Raw genomic sequence first — 22,131 nt, 5'->3', positions numbered from 1 at the left:
ACGGCTTCACGGCGAGTAGCAAAACAGTACACATGGAGTGTTATTAACTCTGATTACATTAAAACCGGTAAATAGGCTTTTGATGTTTGCGCCTCGTGCTCAGTCAGACCGTCTAAATCAAACCAAAGCTGTGTTTTCTTTGTAAGGAAATGCTCACTGGATCTCTGAGCCTACTCTAATCAAATAGAACTGATTCAATTAGGAAACTTTCCCAGGCAGACTCTCATAATCCCACAGTGTATCTTCAGTTAGTGGAATTTTTAAAGACAAACAAAAAGAAGATTTTGATGTCTGTAATGAAAAGAAGCGATACGCTGACCTTTAGTTTTAAGCAGGCTGCCAGTGTTAGTTAATAAATTACTGCCAGTTCATCCAGAGCCAAACCGAGCATGATGCACTACTGAACCTGATTTCATGGCTCATGAGAGAAAAAAAACAGAAAGGCAGCCCCCCTATGACTAGATAAAATCTGGACCTGCCTTGCATTTAATTTTTTTGCATCCCGCAATCGATGGCAAACAGCTGCTGTTAACTTCTGGGCGACCACTTTTAATCGCAAGTCGACTGGCTGGTGGGGGCACCCTGCCTCCAAAACAATCACGTTCCGACTTGGGCTGACCGCAATCTCTCCCAGACAGACTGGCGAAGGTTTGCAAATAACTGCTGTCCAATTTATAGACACAGACACAGATTGTCAACATGTTGCAATCAATCTGAGTTAGTCTGCATCAATGAACGGAACTCAAACATGACACATTTCTCAGATCAGCTGGTTGCCAACTGGTTGAATTCTGATTTCTGTCACATTGCTTTGTCATTCATTTCTGCAAGTTGTTGGCATGAACTTAAATCTGAACTCAAGAAGAAGCTGCTGTTATTTGCACCAGTTTATCACAGTTAATCACTGCATTAAAACAAACTGTTTGCATGTAAACTAACACCATTCAGTCACGAACTGACTCCATCTTACTGTTGTTTCATCGGACTTGAGGCACCAAAGTTGCCTTTGTTTGTGCCAGTATAACATTTTTCACTTATATCACCCTCATAGTTCTTTAAAGTTTAACATTTACATGTCTCCGAACATTTATAAGCAATATATGGTGCTTTAAAAACATGTGCAAAAACTATAGAATTTGTCTTCCAAAGTTTTTGCAGAGTTACTGAGTGCATACAAAACTTTTCTTGAACTTGACAGATCATATTTTATTTATCATACATTTCTATCAGTATAATAGTGACTGCTTTGTTATCAAGACCTATCTTTGAAGCTCAGCTCTCACCATGTAAAGCATTTAAAAAATGATTCAGCTCAGTTAAGACACGTACAGGTGAGATCAGAAAGACAAGGTGATCAAACGATTAGAGCAAATGCTTCTGGCAGACTGAGTCCATAATTTGTTCATATATGAAAAAGATAAGGGGATTAACATTAGAACACCAAGGTAATATAGCACTGAAAATGCTGAATCGGAGATGAATAAAGTTGCAAAATTAAAGATTCAGTTCATTCAGTGAAGTTTAAAAAGTTTGAAAGTAGGTTAAAGTCAATTCAGTTTCAAAGTATTCAACACCTCAGAGTTTTGTAAGGTTAAGGTACATCTATCGCTATGAACATGTCAGCACTGTGTAAAGCATGACTGCTTCTTATTAAAGGGGCGAACCACTGATTTAACACAAGAGAATCTGTGCACTAGGCATGGAGAGAATAACCAAACCTGCAGAAACGGTTATACGCCATCATCTTTGGCTCTGAAGTAGCTGAAAAGACCCAGATAATGTCATCTCAGCTTGGGCTTGGAGAATTCAGTTTTTTAAGAAACTCTACAATTTAAACTCGGGCTGAGGCATTGGAAGAACCAGTCAGAAAGAATTCATGGGAAGTGTGGGAAATATTTCCAGAGTTTGATCCATGCAAAGAGACTAATGCTCTCTGCTGCTTCGAAGTTAACATTCACATTTTTGTTACCAGCCTATCACGAGTGCCCTAACTCTATAGCAGGACTGTCCTGAGTGCAAATTTCTGGGCATTTTCCGGTGCTAGTCAAACAGAAAATATTCAAAGTGTAAATAGTGGCTTTAAAAATAACTCATTTCGCACAGAAAGACCTTTAAAAGCAACAGAATGTCTTGTATTTGTTTCTTGCACAGTGCACAGCCTCCCTGAGGGGGCGAGAGTAGTGCCTCACTCTACAAAACAAAATTCTTGTGGGAGATAAAGACTCTCCACCGCTAAGCAAAACTGTTAATACATTTCTCACTAGGTACTTTTTAAAAAAGCATCTCGAACAATTGTAAAGACACACAATCTTGCGATAAATGTGTTAGGTTGGTAAAAATTAACTAACTAATGAACTAATGAACAATACTGCTGTTATTAGAAAGGAGTAACGTATTGGTCAACAATTCTGCATTAAAATAACCCCAACTCTGAAACTGAAAACAAAATAAGGTCTAAAGTAATCCTCATCACATGAATAGTTTAATATATGGCTACAGCCTTATTTTTCAGAAGTTAAAAAAACATACTGATTTTTTTTTTCTTATTGTCACCAAAAGAAGTCAACAGATGAAACCGAACAATTTTACAGCTTATTCCAATCTCCCAAAGAGTTCAACTGCTGTCTAAAGACATTAAAAGAAGTGCATCAGTACATCAAATGATTAAGATTGACTGCACTGAAGCAAAACACACATTAGATCACTAAACATTTATTAATCCTGAAGAAAGCAAATTCAGAAATTCTCAAAGCAAAAATTAGTGTTGGAAAACTGACTATAGCCTCTGTGTCAAAATGACCTTATAACACACATCATGAGACCTTGCACAGACTGCTAGCAGAAGGGGAAGTGGAGATGATGGATGATAATCAGATAACATCTTTGTCACTGGGTAATAGGCCCTGCATGGTCGTGACCAAGTTGTAAAGAACCACCAGTCTTGCAGATAATCTCAATAAGGGATGACGCAATAAACTGGCTGTCTGATTTCTGGTTAAAATACCATTAAAGCAAACCTCATGTACATTTGTCTTGGAACTCTCTAAAGCATTGCTCACTCCTCCATAACAATTGGCTCTGTGTGCTGTACCCTTTAACAAGCAGCAGAGTGTTTTTTTCAGGCCTGTCGATATCAGTGTTCCTGGTCTCTGCTGGGCAGCAGATGCCAAGCTGGCTGGAGGTGGCGGAAGCCCATGGTGTTCTGACTCCTCCGGCCCTGCAGGGGGCTTTGCCTAGTCAGAGACTTCTTCAGCAGGTTTTCTGCTTGTTAACCATACTTGGATACTGTCTGGCATGGTTTGCAAAAATCTAGTCACCATTACCCAGCTTTTTTTTTCGTCCTTGTGTCTGTAACTATGTGACAGCGTATATGGAAAAGGAGCTTAAACTGAATCAAGCAGCTAATGACTGTGTAACACTTCAGGAGCCATAATTTATTAAATGGGAGCCTGCATGGGGTCTGTTATATCAATTTGACTGCATATTAGATTAGTATGACATGTTGCAACTTAAACACCTCCAACAGGGTCTTAAAGCTGGACATTTTTTGTGGGGTAATTTGGTGTGTGTACTTCCAGGAAGACTGAGCAGAGGAGAAAAAGGTGGGTCTGTTACTTTACCTTACCTATCTTTCATATAAATGCAACAAAATAAAATATAAGTGCACTGAATTAAACTTTAAAGTTAAGAGACTGCATGTTCACTAAGTATAAAAACCTGTTTATTGCATCCATTTTGAGTCACATATTAAGTTCACAGTCACTTTAACAACAGGTCAAGGACAGCAATGACTTCCAGGCTTGTCTGCCTACATCAGGGCATCTCCACCAGATGCCCAAACCACCTTGAATGACTCCTCTCAAAATGGAGAAACTGTAGTTTGACACTAAAGTCTGCTCCTGCCACCCACTAATGTTAGAGGAACTACAGGGAGACTTTGGCTAAGATGAGAGTCATGTTTTTGCTTTGCCTCGAGGGAAAATGGGCAGTTTTGCTGTTGCTCCATCTCCTCTCAAAGCTGAGAAGTGCATTTAGAGAGACAAAACCACTTACCACACACAAAGATTGTTACAGTTTTCTCCGAAGTTTGCCGGTTTGTAAAAGGCTGAGAGCCAGAAGTCACCTAGGGACCTCACTTTGTCCACTGCATTGTGTCACTGTTACCTATGTCATGTTTTTTCTGAGCTGTTATCTGTGGTTTCTGTTGTAATCATTAATCTATCTTCCATTGTGTTTTCGAATGTTCGTTCCTTTTCTAAATGTGTTCTGCGTTCTCTGTGTCTTATTGTCTTGGCTTTGTGAGTTTATTCTTTGTCCTGCTTTCAGTTATCTCCCGTTTTATTTTGAAAGTTAGTTCCTCCTGTGACTTTGTGCTTTTACCTTTTCTGACCTTGTTACTGTCATGATTGAATTCACTTGTGCCTTATAACCCATTTTTCTGGTTTGTGTATTTAATCTTTATTTCTACCTATGTCAGATCACCATATGATCTCCCCTTTGTTCCCGTATTGCTGTCTCCCCAGTGGGCTCTGGTGAATTTGGTCCATTCTTCATATTTTTGACCTTCTTAGTACTTCAGGGTTTCCTGCCATCACGGTACAGCATGTTTTCTTTCTTTTTTTTCAGTATTAATTAAAGTACTTTTCTGCAATACCTGTCAGTCTGCCTTCATCTTTTACTTTTTCACTGCTTTATGAAACATCAAATATGGCATCTTTACATAATGTTAAATGAATGTGTCTTAAAAACTGTTCCTTCAATATCCAGATGAAAATTGCCCCCCTTCCCCCCAAGACATTTTGCCAAAGGCCAAAGGTAATGGAATCTCTAAATCATTATCAGCCATCGCATAATTTACACAAAACCCTCTGGGTGGTTACCATTTGTCTGTGACGAACATTCATTTTAATATGTTTGGAGCAAATTATTGACTGCTATGAAGCAAGATAATCCAGTGCAGTAAGCATGATGTCTTCATTTGGTATTGATTCAAGTTCTTTATTAAATTGAGTCCTTTCCAGGGACAAAATAAATCACTGACATGATTTTCATTTGTATGAAGAGAAAAGTCTGTTTGTCATAATACATTTTGGAAAACAAGTACAACCTTTTAAAAAAAAAATAAATACACCACAAGAAATACTAGCAAAAACTGTGTCAAATCTGCATCTTTGGTAGAACAGGGCGGTGCCTGCCAACAGCTAACCACAGATTTTATCTTTATTGTCCTGAACTAAAGCTATTTCAGAGTCTTCAGTCCAGTTTTCACATTGCAAGGGACAGTGTAAACCTGAAGTCTTGACATGCCTTTACACTTAAATTGCAGTTGTAGAAGAAGACGCCCTTAAGGCAGATTCCAAACGCTGAACTTGAGCTGCAAAAGTAGATCACATTACAGCTCTCATCAGACACGTCTTTAAAAGCCATTCCCTGTGTCTGGCAGCGACCAAATCGCCCCTAAAGTCAACTTTGCATCATGTCTTTTTAATAAATCCTGTCTGTGATTTAGTTATCACCCTTCAGCATGTGATTCTTATCTGTGATTACAGCCAGTGATCACAGCCCACAGCAAGACCAGGAAGATGTTCCAACAAAAGCCTAAATACTCTTGTTATATCTACACATCTCATCCGAATAAACTCATATTCTCACATTGTGGGAAGGCATTCTGTTCAGTTCGAATACATATTTTTAGATCCTTTCCAAATCGAATTCAGCTCATCTCACTCACTGCAAGGCATCTGTCTACAAATCCTCCCACACATTTGCCCCATGACTTCTGGTGGCTGTACACATAGTGTGCACACACAGATTGTAAAAAGATACAAGAATCTCATTTCCAGTAATACAAATGAGTCATTTCAGGAAAATCATTAAAGGAAAGATAAAGAGTCTTTTGTTTAGCCAACATTTAACATTCTGCAACATTTTTTTACCATATAAAATGCAAAAGTTTTTCATTCTTGAAAAAAAAAACCCTCTTTAGTACCAAAATCAGATAGATTTTTTTAAGGCTTAAGAAATACAAACTATTAGTTTGGTGAGGCAATCGACCTTTTAAAGAAAATTTTAAATGCAAAAATAAAAAAGTAGTGAAAGCGAATGAATATTTTGACCCTGATGTTAAAATGATGTAGAGAAACATTTTAGACAAATTCCTCTGTCCGATCAACAGTAGCTGTTGGTTTTCCTTAATTGCTTAATTTTCTGCCTCTCTTGTGCTTCCTGAGGGACACTTAAACAAAGAGATCAGCCCTCTGGGGAATCAGTCACACAAATGCAACAAATGCCCCGCAACCACTTATTGAACAACCAAAAAAGACTAAAATAATTAGCCTGCACTACAAGTCAGCTAAAGGGGAGAGACCCATTCAAAGCATGAAATGTGAGTTAAATCAGACACTTTACCCCTGCACTGATGGTTGAGCCTTAGGGGCCAGAATAACATTAAAAGACATGACTGACACAGGACTCTCTAATGTTGTTCATCCCCTATGCATAGAATCATGTGCAGACATGCCTCCACTCTTTCAGACAAACTTTATTTTGCAAAGCATATAATGTTGGGGGTGTTTTATTATGTTAGCCTACACTAATGTGCAAATTTCACGCCAACAATTCAACAAGAAACCCTGAAATTTTGACAAGTTACAAAAGGCAGTCAAAACCAGCCCCTAAGAAACAGCAACACTGCCAGATGCATGCTATATCCATGGCATGGCACAGCCCATTAGATTGAAGCAAAAACCATGAAAGACTGTCTGGCTAGCCCTGGGGTCCTCATGAATATTCATCTGCACATGCACACACTGAACACAGAGATTTCTTTTCACCATCAAAGTCAGTCTGGATTCAAACTGGTTTCATTTTAATTTAGCAGATGTGAATGCAGGTTTATGTGGCAGGCAACTGACTGGCACAGTGCCAGACATAATGAGCCTCATCATTTTATCTGGAGGGAGATGAATAAGGGAAGACAGCACAGCTAATAATGTAATGGTAAATGCATTTGGCAGGTTATTTTTTTCATCATGTTTCCTTCCTCGTGGTTATGAAACTGTCAAAATCTATGACAAGTCTTTGTTTCCTACAGGCAGAAATAATGATATCAGATATAATATTAGAGGGGAAAAAACAGCCAGCAGGACAACCTGCCCTGACATGGCAAGATGTCCCGTTGGCTTAAAGTCACGACATACAAAAAAGCAAATACATAAAAAAAATGAAAGCAGAGGACGGACAGGTACAGTTAATCAAATTGAAGACAATTTGTTTCTTAGCTGTGAAGCAACAAGGGAGAATGACTGTCTTATTGATTTGTTTCTGAAAAAAGAGAGAAGCAGGAAAACCCCCGTTGACCCCATGACCCGTCCCTACCCTTGCTTTACTAACCCATGAACCCCCTGAAGCAGTCAAACTGTCACTTTATTTTTGGTATCTGACACAATAATCAGTAACCCATAAGCCTTTGTCCTCTTTGTGCCTTACACCAGGTATTGTCAGTAACATGTATTTACTATTTTGTTACTTTCCTCATATATAGCGCCAATATCACTTTGCAGCTTAATCCTGGTTATGGGCTAAATGGTACTCTAAATATATTTCCCCACAGACACATCGACTGCATTGACAGTTTGACATAAAGTCAAAGAACAAAAGAAATCAGAGGACATGGCATTCACCAAGACAATGGTATGGTCTGAGGGGAAGCCTTGAGCAAATACTTAAGAAGCTTAATGACATCTGCATTGTTCAAAGAAGAATCATATCTCATATCCATTACAAAAAAAACAGACAAACCAATGACATAGTACTGTGATCACATTTCACAAACACCTGAACCCCGCAGGATGTCAAGGGGAATCTCTGCTTCCCACTTTCCAGGAGTAATAATTTATGGACCCTTTTGTAACAAATTGTAAGCAACAATGTTCCTAATTAATGGGTAAATTCTGGCCCAGAGATGTGGCACTCAATCCATTTTTTTAGTGCCTGCTGCTTGAGGTACTATTAAAAAATAATTTAGTACTAACCTAATGGTGCTAACAGTAGAAAAAATAGTCTACAAACAAGTCTAAATATTGCTTCAGTTTCTGCACAATCTAACTTCATTTGGACATGATGGTAAGCTTTAAAGTTGCTGGCTGCACAAAGACAAAAATCTTAATATCAACGTCCAAAATTAAGCATCTTAATTTCTCAAGTTAACTCCAGGAAATGTAAAATATACTAGCTTGCATCAGATTCTACTGCCAAGAATGAAAAAAGCTAGAACTAGATCCCAAAACAATCTGGTGTGATTTCAAATTATGTTTCTGGTTAGGAAGTAATTACTCCTGTCGCTTGTTTAGGCTTCCCATGTGGAAGGTTATGTTTCATATGCCAAAGTATAATTTTTTTTAAAATCTGACATAAAATTGTACTGATTAACTCAGATAAGAGTAAACTGAAAATTAAACTAAGCTCTATAACCAACGTATGCAGCACAGTATGGAATAAATTCCATCCCTTTGTGTGTGCTCCTGAGAGAACTGTTGATTTCAACAACAGCAAAGCAAATAATCCCAGGCTCTGGCCAATATTCTCCAAAAAAAAAACAAAGCAAAGAAGAGGGCATGAGAGAGGTGTGTGGAGGACAGGGTGTGGGGGGGAGATGGCTCAGAAAAAGGCGGGAAGAAAGCAAAGACCATTGTGGTGTAAAATTTCTCTGTAACACGAGCCCCTGCTTGCTGCCCCACGGCAGATTGTGCCTGGTCCGATGTACTGGCGTCAGGTGTGTGCAGCTGCTGTTTAAGCTCTGTTTGTGGACCAAAAAGGGAGAGAAGAGGGAAAAGGAGAAATGAAAGACTTCTCAATGAAGGCAATACTGGAGGGTTTTTTTGTCTCTTGCCCTGGCACTCAAGGGACTGCTGCCAGGACTTGGATTGTGGCCCAAGACAGTGCCATGTGTCCCACAGATGGGCCTTCTAAATATGAAGGGACATAATGTACAGATGGCCAATTTTGCCTGGGCACAGCTCAAAGACAAATGGCCAAATCTGCTGAAGACTGAAATATTACGAATTTGTCTTATTTTAAGACAAAGAACCCAGTAGCTGTTATGGTGCTCCCTGTAGTGTTTTTTCAAACAATACTTAGATATTTTACTTATGGAAAAAGACACATTTTAGACTTTTAGTTGTTATTTTATCCTTACGGCTAAATCTACTAACAGTATGTAGTATCTATGATTATCAAATCCTGAGGATTCTACATAACATACGTAATTATAGAAGACACGGGAGAAGAGTCACAAATAATAATACATTTCTTGGTGAATGGGAATTTTGAGAAAATATTTAGGCTATTGTCAACATTTCAAGCTCCATGTTGTTTCTTTATCATCATTTTCCACTGCAGAAATTCTCAGGCAGTTTAAGACTCCTTTGTGCTCATTCAAACCAAAGAAATTTTCCCCCTGTAGGATGCCTTTCAGCACCGTTTTCAAGGGATAAAAGAAGCAGCTTTTCAGGGCAAGGTGCTTCTGAATGTCTCTGAAAGACTTCTTGCTGGGACTTGACCCTGACTGATTAAACTTGTGACTAGGTTTGTTCCCAATACCATATTTGCAGGGCCCCAGAGAGCCACGAGCAGAAATGTGAACATGTCAAGATATGGCAAGTTTGTTACTGTGATGTTGTCTCACATTGCCACGGTACACAAATGTTAAAGAAATGGTCTCTGCTATAATTTTTGCTACATTTACAAGTCAGATGCTTACTAAGAGACAAATTCACAAGCAGTAGAAAATCCCTGTATTTTTTTTAGTTCCCCACTGCTGAACAGAAAAGAAGAGAGAACGGTGCTTTAAAAAAAGTCCCCAAAGAGCTATTAAAAATTGCTAAGTTGGCAACAATGAGGTGAAATGAACATGATTAATCACTGCTGTGAGTGATACTCCCGGATGAATATCCAAATATGCCGGCAGCATCCCACAAGGAAAACTACTCCTCCCAAATATCACCAACAACAAAGCACAGTTTGCCAAAGTTAACAAAACAACTAGCAAAGCATAAACCACATCATTGCCCTGTGTTATTATTTTTACTCTTGCAATGCAATCCAAGCTGTTGCAAAATTATAATGCTACTTTGTGAGTTCTGTGGGTGCTACGCTGCAGTGGACATGAAGGCTATAAGGAAATGATTTACAGTGCAAGAGCACTGTAACTCTTAAGGTGTAACTCTTAAGCTCTGACTGTGCTGACATCATCCGCACAGCCAATCCAGCAGGGTAAAATATACCTCTACTTCACTTCACACTGCTCTTACAGTACTGCATAGAAATAATCAATCCTGTGCGAGCAGTGCAGCCAAATCCAATATTTGTGAGTCAAAGAAGTGTGATGAAAAAAGCCCCTGAGCACTCTCCCAACAAGACGAGAAAAACCTGAACCTGCAAGATTCCAGGAAAAACTGAATTCTGCAATGCCTTTTAAGGGAACAAGTATTAAAAAATGAACTTAATGTGTTTCTGGGGAGATTTTTCATGTTTCTGACACTGTGTGATAACAGTTTAACGCTCTGAAGCAACCGCATGACAAATTCTTTACCTCCTGAATGGACACATATCTTCCTAAGTCTCATGAGTAATTTCCTGCATCCTTCACCCTGACTGAGTCTGCTTAGACAACCGTTTCTAGCTCTTAAAAGAGGTCCTATCTTTTCTGAGGTGATTGTTCACTTTATGGATTTCTCACTGTGGTGAATGATGTGCTTTGAATAACATACAAGCCAAGGATGTTTTGGGGCAGCTCTGAAGCACCAGAAAGGTAGTCGATACAGGAGAGTCCCTCCCAGAAGGATAGGGATCAAACTACAGAGGCAGCTGTTGGAAATAAAATCCCACTCAAACATCAACCATCCACTACACATGCAAGACAAGGCCCTTGAAAAACCTTTCAATTTAGGCTTAAGGGTGATGTCAGCTCTGTTCCTGCCAGCTAAACAGCTAGGGCTTTGATTTCCCAAAACATGTCTTGGATCTTCAGAGCATGCACTGGCTTCAAACCACAAACTGAAGCAACAAACACCAATGAGTGCTCAAGCAAAATGCTTTTTTTTTTCTGTTTCAGTCGATTTGCAGCAGAGAAGCAGCCAGGTTGAGCACCTTTTAAAACAAAAGGTATCAAGCCTGCTGTCTTGGTGCTGGCATACATTCAAAATGAAAAAAATAGTTATGTTCTATGCCACTTAGATCATCTTTTTCTTCGACAACAAAGGAAAATGCTTGGTTTACTATCATACAATATCCCCTCATAACTTCTAAAGCTATATCAAGTCAAATTAAACCACTTAGGTTTAAAGAAAGTACCAGTCTTTCTGTCAAAACTGTCTTAAAAATCCTAACATTTACTAACATTTCAACAGTCTAAATCAAAACATGCAAACCCCATGTCTTAAAAGTCTGGAATAACACACAAGGTATCCTGCAATCTATTTAGAAGCTTTTAAGTTTGAATGATCAGCTAAAGTAATGAAAAAAGTTAATGCAATTGCTTGTATTTATTTAATTGTCCACTGTGCTGACCTACATGTTAGCCGAATTAGCTTACATATGCCTAATGCTACAGCAAGTCACCATTATAATACTACAGGGATCAAACAGCACACTCTCTTTAATGAAAACAATGAGCCAATACATTAGATTATATGGCTGTCATGCCTAGCTATCACTCAGGCAAATGCACTAATCCCACATGGACAACTGCAGCCAACAGCTGCACACTTCCTGCCACATCCAGACAAGCCCAGCAGCAAAGCGCAGGCATTCCCAGGCACTCAGCCACGGAGACGGATGAAGAGGAGGTCAGGGAGACCAGCCATTATTTACTAGAGAAGACTGACTCACTGGGATACATTATGACTGTTTTTTTATTTTTCTACATGCTGCAAAAAATATTTTCTTAAAAGTCGAAAAAAGACCTGCAGATTTACAGCAAATACATCACACACAACTTTTTTTAATAGCATATTTATATCTCTATGAATTTATTTTCATTTTCAAGTATTTTTCAATATGACCTTGGAGTCAACATGAATTTAAATGTCTCAATTACAAGATTGGCTGTTTAATAATTCAACAGTCTGCTTCAGTTTAGAATATAAATAAATGTATATAAACCACACCGAATTATAAATAACATTGTAGAGGACTGCATGGTCATCACTTACTGTCTAAAAATGACATTATTATTTTCATAACTCAACAATTTGAGAAATATTTAAAGGCGACATCTTTAGAAAGCTTGATTGATTGGCTTACTGTCCACGGATATTAAAATATGATATATGATGACAACCAGGAAATGCTTACATTTCAGGGTTTGAAACTAGAGCTGGTCCAGCAGTTGTGCTAGACAAATTGCCACTGCTATCTATTCATTATATTTCAAATAAATAACAACTTACAAAGCACTTCAGATGTGTATTAATTCTATCAAAATGTTTAAAGCCAAAAGAATTTATGAAATTCTGAATGTTGGTAAGCAGAACTTATGATCACTTTTGTCATAATCGGAAAGGGAAAACTTAATGTAATTTAACACATTAACACTTAACACATAACACCAGCAACATGGTACTGTTTTTGATTACGCAGCATACTTCAACAGATTTTTTTTCCCAAGTGATGTTAAAACTGATCAAATGATGTCAATACAACCACTATTTAAACATCAACCTACCCCTATAGTATGCGGCTATCCGATACACCCATACTATAGGGGTATTATCGGGAGTCACTCCCTAATAGGCAGCTGAATTGTTCTCGGGTGTGTTTGGATACTGAATTTTCTTTAGAGCTGGAATGAGCTGCTCTGTAGGAGAACTTTCAAGTTTACCTCCAAGTGAAAAGTGTGTCTAAGGCCAGTAAAACTGGGATTTGGGGCTAACTTTACGACTTTAACATTTTCTGGTAGGTGCCATTAATCATTTTCAACAACAATGCGAGTTCACGGCACAGCTGGGCAGTATATCCATGTTTTTCTTTGCTTTGTTATATTTCCAAACAGGATATAAGTTGAGACATTACCAACTGTATTGATATAGTTTGCTTTTGACAGTTGGTTCGACTTCCTTATGGTCCAACAATAAATAATATCTCCAAGGTTGAAGGCATATGTTATAACTGCATGGGTGTCCACAGTGGGTGGTGATTTGTGGAAACACTGTACTTAGAAAGAAATTGCTCTTCTTATTAGAGCTGCAAAAAACACTGATTCTCAGATACTGACCACTGGATTAGATACTCATTCGCATCAGTATTAATAGCAGCGGTGCTGTTTTTATCTCCTCCAGTTGACACATAACTTCATACAGCCCCTCCCCTCACTAGCATCTGCAGTAGTTGACATTCACAACACTTAACAACACTTTAGGAGGAATTTCGAGAAGCCGATAAAGCTCCAGTTTCAACATTAATTGCTTAACAATGAGTCTTAATTACACTATTCGCGACTCCGCTCGGTAAATTTCAGCATGCGATGGTCTATGTGGACATCTGTGTACCTACCTGTTTTTTGTGACAGCATGGATTTGTAGAAAATTTGAATTACAATGCACAAACTACAAATGCGATCCAAGTGACAGACTTCAAAGAAGCGTAACGGGAATGACTACTCGTCTGTTGAGTCTCCAGCTGTCCCTGTCTGCTGCAGAGTATAATCAAGCCATTAGCAATTTACCCAATAGCTACAAACCTAGACTCAGGGAGTCACAAGGTAGTGTACTCCTAGTGCCCATCCCAAGCCTGAAGGTGCATTTATGTAATAGCCACATTAGCTGACTGTTAATTATCATTAAGGTAGCAGCCATGGCTAAACTTTGCAGGTGGGACACGAACGTTATCAGCCCTACACGTCTGTAACATTATAACAGACGATGTTAATTTAACAGGATAACAGAACTGTTTGGGTCTAAAAATCGTTATGTTTCTCCCAGCTGAAGCTAAGAAAAGTCTACCAGCAACCAGACAGAAATTGTGTCAGACTACCTTAACAACTGTGTTTCATCAGCAAACAAAGTATGGAGCCAATTCACCAGAAGCACAGCACTACCTCAGAAAACCTAAAAATATAGACTTTTTCGTCGTTAGCAGTCCCTAAAATATTCAGCAGTCTTAAAATATTTGTCATAAATACACAAATAAAGGTTAAAACCTTTTTTGCATTATAGTGCCGTCGCGGTTCTCTCTTTTTTTTAACTGACTCTTCACTTTTAACTGATTTTCTGTCATTCTTTATCTCTTGTGGTATCCAAAATAGTGAGGAGGATTGAGGAATTTCCCAGTATCTGTATTATTAAGACAGCGATACTCCTTAAACACAACAGACTCCTTTGACAAAAATCGGCATTTCACCCTGCAGATCATAGAAGTTGCTGGTCTACCACTGTGTGACCTTTTTTTAACAGGTTAATCCAGTTCTGAACTAACCCTTTCAAAGACCAAAGTCAAATAACAACACAAACAAACTAACCAGTTGATGCAACAGTAAACCAGCACCTCCTATCTTTTAGCAGGTACGCTGAATAACTGACTTTGTCAACAAAGCACACTGTCTTTGGGTGATGTCACAGTTAGTGGTACACTACGAAACAGCTGCTCGTTTTAACATCACAAAGAAATATTTATTCAGGTAAGTTGCAGCAGTTTCTTACTAAGGTCTGCGATACTCACATGTTGTTGTTACACCAACATATATTATATAAAAGCATCTGCCAGTTTTCTGAATGCAAGATGCATTTTACACACACAAACTTAGAGCGGATCCCTCAGAGCCTCCAAATGCACCGATGGATAAAACCTTGTTTGGTTAGAAATATTTCATAACAGCATTAACTAAAAAGGCCTGTCTGCTTGCCTACTCTCTGTTCTGTAAATGTCATCGTAAAAGCTCAGCCACTGCTCAGATTTACTGCGCCACCGCCATTCCCGGACCACTTGCCCATTCTTTTAACAGAACATGACGATCATACTGATGAACACTGGACTCTGAAATCAATAGTGGGTTGTATACAGTGCATCAACAAAGCTTCATGTTTGGGTTTCTTCTCATGCTCAGGATGGGTTCATTTCCATGCAGCAGAAATGCTTTTAGCCACAAATTGTATTCGAGTAAGTGCCCTTCAAGGTCCATTAGGGAGTAGGTCAGTTTTGACAGGGGCTGGTTTAGAAGCTCTTTAGAGGTCCGGGGTCTCTACCAAAGGCTAATGACCTAATCCAAAAACAGACAGCTTTACTTGGTCTCCAGAGGAGGTAGAGGGGAGATGAGGATTAAATAGAGATAACCCAATTAAGACAAGGCTGATGGAGTAAAAAAAACGTGGATTTAAGGAAAAAAAGAGGGATAAGGTCAGGACAAAGTGAGTTGCGAGAGGGAGGATGGTTTGGGTGGGGGAAACTGACTTAATGAGTTTTGATTAGTGTGTTTTGCAAATATGATTCTAATAAAAATTTAAAGACACCCATATCAGGTGAATAATTTATCTTTCTTCATTTTTAATGTTCATTTAAAAAGATCAGCCACTGTAATGAAAGTAGTACAGCATTTAACAGTCCAATATAAAGTTAAAAGCACACAGCTGTATCGTCGATATACAAGACACTCTAGTTGATCACGTCCTTCAAAATGAGAAGATGAGAAGATGCATGGTGCCATTACCCTACACTGGCTAGATAAACAGTACAGTTGCAGTTAGTTATCCAAAAACTTCAAGTATTTCCCCAGTTAAACCACTACTTCTACAAAGTTCCATTAAAAATTGGGAAAATAATCATCATAATTTTCCACAGCTCAAGGGAATAGCTTAAAATAGCCAAAATGGTCAGACAGTCCAAAACCCAACAAGGTTCAGATTGTTTTGAACCTTTAAAAAAAGTCAAAATATTGAAGTTGAAATGTTTCAGTCCACCCACCTTGTTTTTTTAATATGTCATGTAACTTAAAGGGGCATAAAAGGAAGAATTTGCAGTCATTACAAAAGCATTCAGCATTGTACTTTTTTTTGCAGATTGATTATTCAGCAAGCCTCAAACCTTACACTAATGTTTGCTTACCTGTGAATAGGTTTGATGAGTCCCAAGTTCTTAAGGCATACTGCTTTTCTCTGTCTCATTTTGTACTCAGACAGACCAGACAAACAATACACGAGAACACAATACCTTTCACTACCGGGAAACTATAGGTATTTTTCTCAATTTGAGTCAATCTGGTCAAGAGAATCAAAGAAAATTGTTCATAGGAGCCCCAACTAAAGAAATAAACAAACAGCTTCTAACCTCCACAGCTCCCTGAGGCAATGAGTCACGCCTTTGCAAAAATATTCACAAAAGGTAAACTCAGACTGGCTCTTAAAATGACACAAGCTGAGGATATACAGACACAGAGGCAAACAAACACACACATTGCAATGCTCTGTGCTTATCTATTCCATCCTGATAGTGTCTGGCTTAACTAAAGAAAAACAAAATGCCCCTGCCTTGAAAACTCAAGCCTCTTCTAAATTTGGTGCTGTGGTCTACATAAAGTGTTGTGGTTCTTTAGATGTTCACAGCAGTCGCATTAAACCTTTACCAACTTTCTTCGCAGACCGAGAAGAGTTTTATAACACACGAGCTCCTCAGACGCTCGACGCACGCCCGCGTGCACGCGCTTAGCTCTGCGGGCTACAGCTACGCATTTGGTGCTTGATTAGTATCAATTACGCAGTAATTAAATACACCTTTAAAGGCGACATTTCACGAAGACGACAAGCAACTTAAAAAAATAAAACATGTAAAATGTGTAGAAGTCAACACCACGAGGTTCATATTTTACTATATTAAATGAGGATGAAAATTCAACACAGAAGCCAAAAGCTTGTTAACAGGCTAACATAATTAACTTCTCAGAAGCACGCGACACAAAAACACGTCAACGTCTCGAGCTAACAAAACAAACGGTCCAAAAATTGTCACCGCATCCAAGAAGGGGCACGCATTGTATTCTCATTCAAACTCTGCACTCCTCCACGAAACTTTTTCTTTGATAAAAACGCACAAAAAAAGCAAAAACAAAAATAAACCGTGCTCTTTTACTTCTCGATTGTTTTTTTTAAACTCACCGCTCAAGTGCAACAGGCAGACCTGAAGAAACAGCAGCAGAAACGCTCTACGAAGGAAAGCCATGTCTTTTGCTGCTTGTCCGTATCCACTCCAAAACAAACTGAAGCCAAGTGGTGCGTCGACGAGAAGTTAGCAGCCCGCTGGAGACGGAGGAGAGAAGAGGAGAGAGGGGGGGGAAGAGGGTGGAGGTGGGGAGAAGAGAGGGGAGGGGAGGGAGTTCAATTAAAGTCTCACTGCGGCTGGGATCTCGTATTGTGGGGGCCTTAACGTGTGTGGCAGAGGCACAGAGCTTATCGGTGTTTTCTTCTGCTGCAAATTCACGCTGCATAGATTTCTTCTTGATGGAAAGTCCTCAAGGTCACTATTTAATATGCCCACCTTATCACGCTTCCGCACCTTTGAGGCCAAATCGCATGGCCTGTTGGCTGTATTCAGTTTAACTTTGCGCTAATGCTAGATCAAGGTTAAAAGTTTATTTATACAGGAGTCTGAAATTTAATTTAGGAGCTACCGGGCTGTAGATTTTTGTAAAATATGCTAATAAGCTGTCCAGATGAGAGTGATGCCACATATCTAGAGCCAGCAGGCAGTTAGCCTAGTTTAGCATAAATTCTGAATGACAGCTTAACAAAAATATGCCTACCAGCATTTATGAAGCTTACCAATTAAGATTATATATCTTGTTTAATAGGCTACATACAGGAAATACGTGTAAAAAGGGGAATAAAATGCTCTCATATGAACTAGATTACACTATATCTTAGCCTCTGACTTATCACATTATGTGCAGATTGTAAAATTAAAATAAACTGACGTGTATTAATTAAAACGCTTCATAGATGGAGGTTTGTTAGTTTTTTTCTGTTGTGTTTTCTGATGGTTAAGACTGCTGACATGAGTGTGCCAAACTTAAGACTACTGAGAGGCCAGAGGAGCATGTTTTTAAGCCAGACAGGGATTTTAAAAAAATATTCAGAGTTAAAGGAAAACCTCAACCCTTGACACGTGCATCTGAAGGACCACATGGCTCTGTTAAGATGTGGAGGACATTTGGCTGGTATGGTTTGGCTCCCTTTGGCTTTTCAAGGAAGAAGTGCCGCTCTTTTACTCTGCAAGGGGAAATCTTTTTATTGTAATTAGAGGCACTGATGACAGTGCTCACAGTCACAGGGCATGAAGGATGAGGATTTTCACAGTCACCAGAGTTCAAATTATCAACACACTTATGGGAGATTACAGTTTAGACAGCACTATCCACCTCCACAGTTGGCGGCAGACCTTATGAACTGGATGTGCAATCAACTCTGACAAGGACATTTGCCTCAAGTCACCTTGCTTTTCAAAATATAAGCAACAACAACAACAACACAAAAATGCATTATTACAATAATATATGCATAGGACACTTACAGAGAAATGCCTTCACAGTTAAAAAAAAAAGTCAAAATATTTGTCTTAGATTGCAGATACAACACAGAAGGCAAAAAAGACAAACAGGAGAGAAAATTTCTTTAAGTGCAGAAGTTTTGTGTAATTATATTATGCCTTTCTTTAATTGAAATATTCAGAAGATTCATCAGAATATTGGTCTATATTCCTCAACTATCTCATCTGAACTTACTTCACCCACTCACTCTTTCCCTTCTTTCAAGCTCCCCAACTCCTCAGATATTTCAGACCTGATTTGTAACTCCAAGCCATCTACTTGTAACCTGGACCTTCATCTAGTCCTCTTTAGAAGTTGCCTCCTCTCTCTGGTCCCTCTCATCTCTGTCAAAACTGCTGCAATAAACCAGATTCTGAAAAACAAAAAAAATGGTGCTGATCATACCAACTTCCTTTCTAATCAACCTTTCATTTCCAAAATTCTTGTTGCTATTCAACTCCATTCACTTTTATCTACGGTAATAACGTGTTGTATGATTTGGGTCATAAATATTGATTAACCACCACCTTTGGAAATACAGGGCTTTGTCCTGGGGCCCTTCCTTTTTATCGTTTATCTTCTTCCCCTTGGCAATATCTTCCATAAATACAGCATCAATTTCCGCTCCTGTGCAGATGACACCCAGCTCGACCTCAGTACCAGACCTACATCCACTTTGCCTCCACACTCTCTCACCAGCAACATATCTGAAGTAAAATCTCGGTCCTCTTCAAAAAATTTTCAAATTAAACACTGACAAAACTGAGGTTCTCCTCATTGGTTTCAGCAGTATCCAAAATTTACAGTTTTTCCTTAGTTATTAAGAATTCCTCCGTGTTCCTCACTTCCCGGCTTAAGATTCTGAGTGCCATTGTTGATAGTAATTATATTACCTGGTCAGCATATTTGTATCTATGTAACATCAGCCACCTTCACCCCTCCCTCCCTCCCTCCGCATACCACTATCATTGTTACTTTTCGCCTGGATTACTACAGTTCCCTCTTCTTTGGTCTTACTCACAAATCCCTTCATAAGATTCAGCTGGTCCAGAATTCAGCTGCCCGTATTATCACTAGAACCACTCTGCACACCACATCACTCCTGTTCCGGCTTCACTGGCTCCCACTGAAATTCCACATCAACTTCAAAATTCTCCTACTGGTATTCAAGGCCATCCACAATCTCACCCCTCCATATCTGTCTGACCTTCTCCATGTTGCCACTTCCTCTTGTACTCTAAGATCTTCTTCCTTCCTACACCTGACTGTTCCCACTGCTTGTCTCACAATCAAGGGGTTCAGAGCTTTTAGTTGCCCTGCTCCCCGGCTCTGGAACATTTTATTTTCCAATATCAGATATATTGATTAACCACCACCTATGGAATTTCAACTTTAAAGCCCATCTGTTTAAAATGGCTTTTTACCTGTGATCACATTTCCACTTATAGTTTTTATTTGTTTTTCTGCACAAAGCCATCCAGTTAGTGTCCTCTTTAGTCATGCTGCCCACCACAATTTTTGGAGAAGCACTGTAAACTACTAAACTGCAATAACTTAGCCCTTAAATTTCAAACTTAACACTTCGAGTGTTTAAGTTTTTCATTGCCAAACTGCATGAATAAGTGTAATTTATAGTCAAAGTGTATCGTAAGAATTCATCTGAGGATGACAGTGACTTCACTGGGCTGGCCTGGACTCCCGAGGCCCATCCATAACCCTGGCATTGTCCACTTCCATCATTAGAACATCCAATGGGGAAATGTATTCTAAAGGAACAATCTTCCAGATTGTTCCAGCACACCACTATTTGTTTTGGCAAATAGTAGCTCAGCACCTTGCAAAAACACTTTACTTTCTCTAACTGCTCATCACTATACACCATTTATAACACGGATGAAAGATACAAATTGTCACTCTTAGATACAGTAAAAAGGATATGGAGCAATCTATGTTTAGGAAGGTATGAAGCCAACATAGACATAAGCTCTTCTGGGCTCTCACATGCTTTGAATGGCCTCGGTTCATTAATGAACTATGTTATTTTTTCCTCCGTTTGAAATCTTTGACCTAAACTAAGTTTGCCTACACTAGGAGTGACCTCTTCCACAATACATGGAAACATCTGATTTACATTCTATCAGTAAAGCAAATATCAAGGTTCAAACAACCCTGTGGTGCAGTTTGAATTCAATGATGTGTTGTTTTCACCTCAGATAGATAAAAGTGTTAACACTAGACTGTGATTTCAGAGACAGCAACTTAGCGTTTGCTTGCTTGTTACTGATGTCCGAGGCAGCAGCTAGTTGAAAAACCCAATCTTCTTTAATCTCTGAGTTACTCATGCAGCAGCTGCTAATGTAAAACTGCAATTCTGGAAGCAGCTTTTACGACTTTACTGCTAAAAAACAGTATCTTTAAATCAAAAGCTTCTCACGGTTATTCCAGTTATCCACTGCTGAGTAGAATATATGCTCATAATTACTCAAAGACACAGTGAATTTACTGATTATTGCATCTATGCATGGTTGTCAGACACCTGTCTAGGTATGTAATCTTTTCACCTGTTTGTCTTTTGTCTTTAGACTGAGGGACATGTGGGTCTACCTTACTCAAGTCTTAAAACTTTGGAGTTGTGTCCAAAAATCACATAACCCACAAAAGGGGTTATGTGATTATATTATTACATTTTTACATTACATTATTACATTTTCCCATTGTGATTATACTGAGACACGTGGTTAAAAAAAAGACTTTTCTATCTTTATGTCAAAGATATAAAGATAGAAAAGTACAAAATAAGTAATGATTAATCCATAATTTATATTTTGATTTCAAAATAATTTTTTTTATAAATACTTGAAACTTTTTCTTGCTAGTCTACATATTTCAAAGACATCGTCTGATTAATATTCATATTTTTCAAGGACGCACAGGTGACATAAATAAAACCAGGGATTAAAAAAACAGCCTTGATACACAAAGTACAGTTTTCAGTGTGCGAACTGAGCAAAGTTTAGACACACTGGACTGCTTCCAATACAGCAGCTCCCAGTGTTTTTAATCACTGCATGTGGGGTCACCTTGGCTAACAGCTGCAGCAGAAAAGTTTCCTGGAGTTGGTCACCCAGTTGTTCGACCCCCATCATACGTGAATTTACAGCTATGGGCATGATGCAGGCATTAGGCCTGGAAACAAAAGCCACTGGGCACAAAACACTTAAAAACCCCTATAGGTATAACAGAAAGAGCTTCCAAGCATGCCAGTGATCGGCCCACAGATTTTATCCTTTGTTAGAAACTCACTATCTCTTGCCTCTTTCCACCTCAGTCTGATCTAGTTACCTATGATACTGATAAACTGATGACCTTCCTTTAAGGTATAAAACCTTGCAGCAGCATTGTAGCTGAAATGAATTCTTTAATAATTTGCCATACTTACATACAAGATTCCTAACAGTAATCAATGTTTTGCTTTATTTACATGGATTTGGCTGCTGTATGGAGTGCTGTGGGAAGGTGTTTGTCTCTTTAAAACCCACCAGTCACACCATCTCTTTCTGTTA

The 22,131-nt window shown here is 38.8% G+C and overlaps 1 protein-coding gene across 4 annotated transcripts in view; it reads right to left on the bottom strand.

Annotated features, from left to right (window-relative positions):
* Positions 1–17,393, bottom strand: part of mcama (melanoma cell adhesion molecule a) — a 50,276-nt gene extending 32,883 nt beyond the window's left edge. For 2 of the 4 annotated variants that reach the window (XM_019364063.2, XM_019364064.2), the window contains exon 1: positions 17,142–17,392. In XM_019364063.2, coding sequence (XP_019219608.1) covers positions 17,142–17,205 — 64 coding nt within the window. In that variant the 5' untranslated portion in view covers positions 17,206–17,392. Of the gene's footprint in view, positions 1–17,141 lie in introns of all 4 variants that reach the window. The other 2 variants (XM_019364061.2, XM_019364062.2) reach the window with 2 other exon arrangements.
* Positions 17,394–22,131: the final 4,738 nt, after the last annotated feature.

The sequence above is a fragment of the Oreochromis niloticus genome, linkage group LG10, assembly GCF_001858045.2.
Source record: "Oreochromis niloticus isolate F11D_XX linkage group LG10, O_niloticus_UMD_NMBU, whole genome shotgun sequence".
NCBI lineage: Eukaryota > Metazoa > Chordata > Actinopteri > Cichliformes > Cichlidae > Oreochromis > Oreochromis niloticus.
Note: the sequence above shows the minus strand (reverse complement) of the source record. Positions and strands in the feature narration are given on the sequence as shown.